The sequence below is a fragment of the Ruditapes philippinarum genome, unplaced genomic scaffold, assembly GCF_026571515.1.
Source record: "Ruditapes philippinarum isolate M1 unplaced genomic scaffold, ASM2657151v2 ctg3301_1_1_1_1, whole genome shotgun sequence".
Taxonomy (NCBI): Eukaryota; Metazoa; Mollusca; class Bivalvia; order Venerida; family Veneridae; genus Ruditapes; species Ruditapes philippinarum.
The window spans coordinates 137196-145845 of NW_026852851.1; the positions used below are offsets into that span (position 1 = coordinate 137196).

The 8650-nt window shown below is 33.3% G+C and overlaps 1 protein-coding gene across 1 annotated transcript; it reads left to right on the plus strand.

Annotated features, from left to right (window-relative positions):
- The first annotated feature begins 693 nt into the window (after positions 1-693).
- LOC132726167 (zinc finger protein 184-like) lies at positions 694-5238 on the plus strand. Its single transcript, XM_060711440.1, has one exon. It carries the CDS (start codon positions 1068-1070, stop codon positions 3462-3464), a length of 2397 nt encoding a protein of 798 aa, XP_060567423.1. The 5' UTR covers positions 694-1067; the 3' UTR covers positions 3465-5238.
- Positions 5239-8650: the final 3412 nt, after the last annotated feature.

Genomic DNA, 8650 nt, shown 5'->3' on the forward strand with positions numbered 1-8650 from the left:
TTGCCACCTTGATCTTTGTGTGATAATTAATATCACTCAAAATAATACTGATCACTTTCCCAATGAAGCTATGACAACATAAAAAATATAGAAATTTAGAGTCAGAGAAAAAAACAACAAGCAAAAACAGGCCATTCTATCTGGGCTACTGATACAAACATGATATTAGTAACCCAGATTATATAATTATATTAATACAACAAAGTACAAGTTACAACACTTCTATTATTAAAAAAAAAAATACAAAGAAATATAGACTTTGTTCCAAGATAGAAAGTAAGATCATAGCCAATATCATTAGTAATCTAATTTAGTCTATAATACTTTTTAATATTTTAGTAACTGAAAATACAGAATTGAGCCGCGTCACAACAAAACCAACGTAATGTGTTTGCGACCAGCATGGATCCAGACTAGCTTGCGCATCCGCGCAGTCTGATCAGGATCCATGCTGTTCGCTTTCAGTTTCTCTACTTGTTGGTTTTGTCGTGACGCGGCTTTGATGTTTTTATCACACATGTTTGATTGTGTAGATTTTTTAAAATCTAAATTCCAGACAAAAATGTTTGTTATAAATATCCTGCATGTTTTGATTTGTATGTGATAATTGTGATGTTTATATGTAATGTACATGTATTAACAATTTATATATAACATATATCATTTTAAGAATGTATTTCCATTTTCAGAGTTATATTGCTGTCAACAGTGGAAAAAGAGAACATTTCACCAATCTTTGGAAGCCCAGGACAAAAGCAGTAAAGCAAGTTTATTAACAAATTATTTTCATGAAATATGAAATCACAAATGAAAAGGAAAGGCTGTTAGTTCAATGCTTTTATACAACAAAGAGTGACCCTTTAAACCACAATAATACTAACTTTCATAATAAGTATAATTTTATCAGAAGTTCTTAGAAAATGAAAGGAATCAATGTCATTTTTTTTTCAAAGTAATGCCAGGATACGATAAATAAACTAATGTTTAGACATAATGTAACAGAAACCTTATAAAAGAAGAACTAATAGATTTCTCTCTGACAGTTGAGTTATTGTTACATTGAAATAATGGAAGAACATAGAGAAGAAGGGGTAAAAGATTTTGTTATGTGTGAGACAGCAGTTAATGATAGATTGGAAGAGCATACAGAAGAAAGGGAACAGCAATTTGTCCCATGTGAAATATCAACTAATGATAAATTGGAAGAACATACAGTAGAAAGGGAACAGCAATTTGTTCCATGTGAAATATCAGTTAATGATAGATTGGAAGAGCATACAGAAGAAAGGGAACAGGAATTTGTTCCATGTGAAATATCAACTAATGATAGCGATGTTAGTAAGAAATTATGTGGCAAAAGTCGGCGGACAGGAGAAAAGAATAAGTGTAGAATATGTAATAGAACATTCAGTTTTAAAGGTCTTTTAAAGCAGCATATGGGTCTGCATACAGGTGAGAAAAATTTTAAATGCAACATCTGTGGAAAAGAATTTATTTGGAAAAGTTGTCTTTGGGGTCACATGAATACTCATGTAAGTGAAAGGAATTATAAATGTGAAATATGTGAAAAAACATTTGCTTCAAAAAGTAATCTGAGAAAACACATGAAAGTACACAATAAAGATAAAGACTATCGGTGCACTGTGTGTGATTATATGTCAAATCAAAGCAGAAATTTGAGAAAACATATGACAATACATACAAGAACACATACAGACAATGTAAAGAAGTTTACCTGTGATATTTGTAAAAATGTATTTGCTCACAGAAAATCTTTGTCTGTTCATTTGAAAACGCATACTGAAGAAAAGAAATACGAGTGTACGCATTGTGAGAAAAAGTTTGCTTTGAAAGATTATCTTACAAGACATATGAAGCGGCACATTGGTGGAAAGAAAAATAAATGCAGATTTTGTGAAAAGGAATTTTCACGAAGAATTTGTTTATCTAAACATATGAAAGAACATCCAGGTGTTTACTTATATAAATGTCATGTATGTGAAAGAGAATATAATTGGGCTGAGAGTCTGTCTGAGCATATGAGAATACACACCGGTGAGATTTACAAATGCGATATCTGTGAACAAACTTTTTCAACAAGAAGAGCTGTCTTAGCGCATTACAGTGCGAAACACACAAGTGAGAAGAGATTTAAGTGTGGAATGTGCGAGAAAACATTCTCATTACAAAAATATCTTGTAAGACATATTGCAGTGCACAAAGATGACAAAAGCTGGCGGTGTTTTACCTGTGGACAACCTTTTAAAGACGAGCGTAGGCTTGCTGAACATGTGAAAGTACATACTGCTGAGAGAAACTTTCAGTGTTTTATATGTAAGAAATCTTTTGCTTTTAGTAAACATCTTTCTCAACACATAAAGGGGCACAAGCGTAAGAATAAAGCTCACAGTGATGGGGAGAACTTTCAATGTTTTCTATGTCAACAAGTGTTTGCAACAAGTATTGGTCTGACTCAACATATGAAGGTACACAGTGATGAGATGAAAACACACAGTGATGAGAAGACGATACAATGTCTTATATGTGAACAATCATTTGCTTTAAGTACAGACCTTTCTCAACATATGAAGCTCCACATTGGAGAGATGAAGAATTTTCACTGCTTTATTGATGAACAGTCATTTGCTTTAAGTACAGATCTTTCTGAACTTATGAAAGTGCAAACCGATAAGATTACAGCACAAGTTGACGAGATGAAAGCAGGCACTGATGGGGAAGATGCACAAATTGTTGACGTGAAACCTGATGTTGGTGAGGAAGATGCAAACATTGTTGACATGCAACCTGATACTGATGATGAAGATGCAAACATTGTTGACATGAAACCTGATACTGATGATGAGGATGCAAACATTGTTGAGATGAAACCTGATATTGACGTGGAAGATGCAAACAGTATTGACATGAAACCTGATATTGATGATGAAGATGCAAACAGTATTGACATGAAACCTAATATTGGTGAGGAAGATGCAAACATTGTTGACATGAAACCTGATATTGGTGAGGAAGATGTAAACATTATTGACATGAAACCTGATATTGGTGAGAAAGATGCACACATTGTTGACATTAAACCTGATACTTATGAGGGATATTCAAATATTGTAGACATGAAACCTGATACTGATGAGGAAGATGCAAACATTGTTGACATGAAACCTGATACTGGTGAGGAAGATGCAAACATTGTTGACATGAAACCTGATACTGATGTGGAAGATGCAAACATTGTAGACATGAAACCTGATACTGATGATGAAGATGAAAACATTATTGACATGAAACCTGATACTGGTGAGGAAGATGCAAACATTGTTGACATTAAACCTGATATTGGTGAGGAAGATACACATATTGTTGAGAAGAACTTTAAGTTTGGTACATTTAAAGAAGCTTGGAAAAGTATCCTTCCTGATCAGCTGAGAATAAAGACTGGTTAACCTAACTTTTTACATTTTCTCAGAAATATAACAAAACAGAGAGTGCTTGCATGAAAAAAGTGATTTGATTGATTGACTTGTAGAAATTTTGGTGAATGAGTCACCGACTGGTGAGATTCAGATCCTAGTGAGAGCCCTGTTTGGATTACCAATAAGATATTTGAATGAGTATTTATATCTGATATAAAAAAGTTATCTCTCCAATCAACACATGACAATATATACAGCTGAAAACGGATAAATGATAGAACTTGTGATCTTTTTCATTATAGATTCTAAGATATGAAGTACAACCTCAGTTAAGTTTGATCAACACTCTTTAGAAGAAAATAAATTTGGTTATTGTTATATATACATGTATGTGAAATTTTAGAATTAATACTGTTGTTAGTTATAGAAGACCACTCTTGTGAGGTTTCTCTGCAGCTGTTATTGTTGTTGTAGTCCTTTCTCTGCCTGGAATATAACATCTCGTTATTTTGCAAAAAGATGGGTACACCAGTCATAGTGATATGATGTGATTAAATGATTTTGTGATATTTTTTATTTGTAATTGCTTGAAAAGACCAGCATGATAGTCTGTATTCTAATGTGTATTGCTGGATTAAAAACTGGTGTGCCTTCAAGGAGATTGTTGTTTTATGATACTATATTTTTGGAAAGAAATCATTACAGTCTAGTGTTTTGCTTAAAGGGACACCACTTGGATTTTTTTGACATGACAGGAATGAAAATAATTGTTATTGAGATTTATGCTCCATTTTATAGAGGTCTACACTAATATCTTGTGTACAAAATTTCATATCATTTGCTCATGCCATTTTTCCAGAATGATAATTATAATTGTGAAAAATGACCCAAAATTGAAAATTGAACAGTTAAAGTGGTATTTAATGGGTTAGAGTCAAGTATAAAGTTTACAGGTACATAATTGTGTTACATGTTACATTTTTCTTAATTGTTTTCACTTTTAGCTCTATTGTTTTCGAAGAAAAACAAAAGATGGTTACAGTCATATTAGCGTTACCATCAAAACAGACATGTTGAATAATTTTAAATATGACCTTCACCTTGAAATGACCTTGACTGTCAAGGTCAGATGATAGAATTTTGCTTTATAGATATATGTATTTTTTTAACTTTGTCATTTATTTTTGGAAATGTTTTATACTTGAACAAAGCAAGAAATGTGGCTAGACAGACCTACACATGTATTAAAATTAAAAAAAATGATACTTTTAGAAATTTTCTTTGATCAGGTCATGTGAATTATTGATTTTCTTTTCATAGTAATATTAAAATATGAAATTTATTAAAAGTTATTTTTAGTTTTCATTTATACTTGGATCTGCATAAATTGCCACTTTAAAACTTTAAGTAGAATTAGAAGTTCAATTTTTATTTGTGTACACAATTATACTGTAATTTTTCTTTATTTTTTTATAGTTTTTTTTATGTTTGTATAATTATGTTATACTAGTATTATGCAAATTTATCCTACAATGAATGTACATTATGTATTGTTATAATATTTTATCTTTCAATGTATATGTAAATAAATAAGTCATTGAATAAGTAAATTAATACATGTAAATAAATACATACAATCAAGTAAATACATATATATCGTAAATACATGTTCATTTTAATAAATGAAAACCTAATAAAATACCTCAGGCCTGTTAATAATAATACATGTCAATATTTGTTAATGGATGTAGAAAAAATACATACATTGTATATAATTTTCTCCTCTAATAAAATCTGAAGAAGATATTGCAATGGCATTGTCAGTCTGTCCAACCATCCGTCTTGGTTCATATTTTTGAACTGATTTGTTCTTGACATTAGGAAGGAATGTTTATATGAATAGGGGGATGAGGATGAAAATCCACCGAGCATTTTTTGTAGTTACGGCCCTTTGTTTCTAGAAATAATCTTTTACATCTAAGTAGGATTTTTTATGTTATGGTGCTTCGAGAAATAGGCATGCTCTAAAGTAAATCCAACCTATCTCAATGTGCTAGATTTTAATATGAATTGGTACATAACGAATGTTTAAGGAAATGATTTCAACAGCTCGGAATGGTGAAAAGTAAATAAAGATCAAAACGTGTCCATGCATGCGGACCAGCTGCCGATGTCCTGGCTAAAGCCGACGGGAATGGCTTTACAAAGTAGACACGGACGACGAGGAAGTGTGCTAGGGTGCTTAGAGTTATGGCTTGAAAGATCCTTTGCTTGCCACCAACAGCCCTTTTCAGGGTTGCCTCCTTTTCATATTTTCTCGGATTATTGCCCTTTTAGGTGGCTCAAAATGCATATACATGTATTTCGCTAATACTCCGTGGTAAATTATCTAGGGGCATAACTGATGAAATGTCCAAGGTTAGCACATGATCTAAGAAGAAAAAATCTGAATCGTGGTGCATGATCCCTCGGAAACAGTGAAAACATGATACATGTATATTTTTATGACCCTATTATTTATATTGTTCTGATCTCCAGCACTTTTAAGTATTGAAAAGTGAGTACCGCTCAAGTCGGTGCTATATGGAGTGTGAAGGATGTTGCACTATTTCATTATTCCTCATGTACAGACTCAATCAAACTGAGTCTTCAATTTTCATGTGTTTTGTGATTAATGCTTCTCCGATGGATCACTCTCCCGATTTGTGTATAGAACAAAATGTCGCCTTCTCCGAAACTACAATGCCAAGAGCTAATGTGTTTGGCATGAATGAAGCATCACATCGTGGCCCTTCACAGATAAATTTATGATAGCATTTAGTTATTTAAAAAATAAACCCCACCCTTTGGGTCATTTTACTTTCATTGATGTAAAGTGGTGGGTTTTTGTTAACAACGCTGGAAGATGTTTTCTATTTTTAATCAGGTACCAGGAGAGTTAGCTTATAACAATTGAAATGATTACAAGACAAATAAGAAAGAGAAATATTTTACAATAGACAATTCATAAATTACATATTGCACAGTTACAATACATTTTTAACATTTCATAATTCAAATTAAATAAATATATATAATTAAACATACCAGATTTGATAGAATGTTACTTTAAAACAAATTAAATGTACGTGTATTTATAATGTATAAGTATTTCAAATAAGAAATTTCTAATTTGCGACTTTGAAAGCGAGTAAAGGCGTGGTCAGTTACTTAGAAATGTTAACCAAATCAGCTAATGATAACTTTAATGCAAAGCCAATCATACGTCACTATACTTGTAGAACCAGTTAAATCACCCATAACAATAGACATACATGAACACAGATTTGATCTGGCCTTTAGGAGGAATTACCGTAAACACAATTTAAAATAAGAAATTGATAATTCAAAAACCTTATCTGCATTGACTTGTTTCGTAAATGCTTTTACAATCTTCTCTGAAACTGCAATGCCGAGAGTTTAGACATGTGTCCAAAGTAATAAAAAGAGCATCGAAACTCGAGGCTATCTGATTTAATTGTACGAGGGGGCGTAATCAGATTGCCGAGTATTTTGATGTTGTTTCTCTTTTGTATCATAGTCAAACATAAAAACACGTTCCCTAGCTGTTGTCAAAATATGAAACCCACGAAAAAGGTAACCAATTAACGATAACTGCAGTCACAATGAGTAGGCTGAACCCCATCAAAAAAGAACCAATACCTGCACCCCATTTAACGCACTGTGCATGTATATGTAAACGATTTAACTCTTGACACATTTTTAACAGAAAGGTCCCCAATGTTATGTTAGTCGTCCCCGCTTTGGCACAGCTGGCTCTTGAAAGCATTAAGTTTCTATAGAATTATATAAGTATATACATTTTCTCTTAAAAGAAAAGCATCGGGGTAATATAGTCATCGGATTGCTGTTAAAAATAAGTAGTAGCTTGTGGTGTGTAGTTTTATTTATATTCGGCGCCCGGATTAACCATGCATGCATATGTGCGAGATGTATCAGCGTTCATGCAGGTCCACTGTTGAAGTCGCATCGAGGAAGATTTCATGCTGAGTCTTCCTTGACCTTTTCTTCGTTCGTTTTCGACAATACTGTCCAGTTTTTAGCAACAAACAAAAACGGCTCTTGTTAGCGCCACCCTCCCGAGTCGTGAGTGGTCAACGAATCGTCTCTGGTACAGGTGTCTTGAACTTGACCTAGCTGTTCCATGGAAGAAGACTACAAGACTTCCTTCCTCAATGACCACGTGGGTGATTCTATAGTTTTTGCCTTTCTGTTGAAAGATCAAAGGCTTGACTGGATATCGCAAAATTCTCAACTTCAGTCATTTCATTCATTTATATTGTTATCTAGCATCATTTGATATTGAATTCCGTGCATAGATATTGTCTGATTTTTTATATTTTATAAATGAATCGGGTGAGCAACACTTCAGAGTCATTACCACAACATTTTTTAAATGCAAAATAGTGAAAAAATGGGTAGGGATATCATTTGTTCATACAAGGTTATTCAGTAAAACGACATCTATTACATCTTTTGATTTAATAACACGTTAAATCTATGTTCAGAAAAACTCGTATCATTTGACAAATCAGGAACCTCCATAAAAGTAAAAAAATACCAACATTAGAATATATTTTTCACCTTAATAGGGATACAAATGTTAAAAATTTTGTTGTATAATAAATGTATAAATGAAATAAATGAGAAATGCTTAAAATTGTCTTCGATATTTCTTTAAAGGGAAAAAATAAAATTAAAAACAAGTGAGGTTATGGTAATGACACAGCGATGTGGAAGTGACGCCTGCGTTATGGTGATGACAATTGAAATCTACATCTGTGTTGAATGCTTCAGTCAGTCAGTTTGAGTTTATTTATACTCGGCGCCGGTTAAACCATCTGTCCGAGAATATAGCATCCGTGCCGGTCCACTAGGGTAGTCACATCGGGGACGTCTTTTTCATGCTGAGTCTTTCCTGAAGTCCTATTCTTCGTTCGTTGGTGGTAGAGGAGTACGACAATACTGGCCAGGCATCATGTTCCATACTGGTCGATAACAAAAACGGCTCTCGTTAGCGCCAACCCTCCAGAGTTAGTCACGACAGGTCAACAATCACCTCTGGTACTTAAGATGACTTGACCTTGACCTGCCGTGTGCCTTCTCCGCGACGTGCACGCCTCTGGAGGGATTTGGAGAAGGTTGAATGCTTATTT

Coding starts and splice junctions, on each gene's coding strand:
- LOC132726167 (XM_060711440.1), top strand. CDS start 1,068: ATGGAAGAACATAGAGAAGAAGGGGTAAAAGATTTTGTTATGTGTGAG.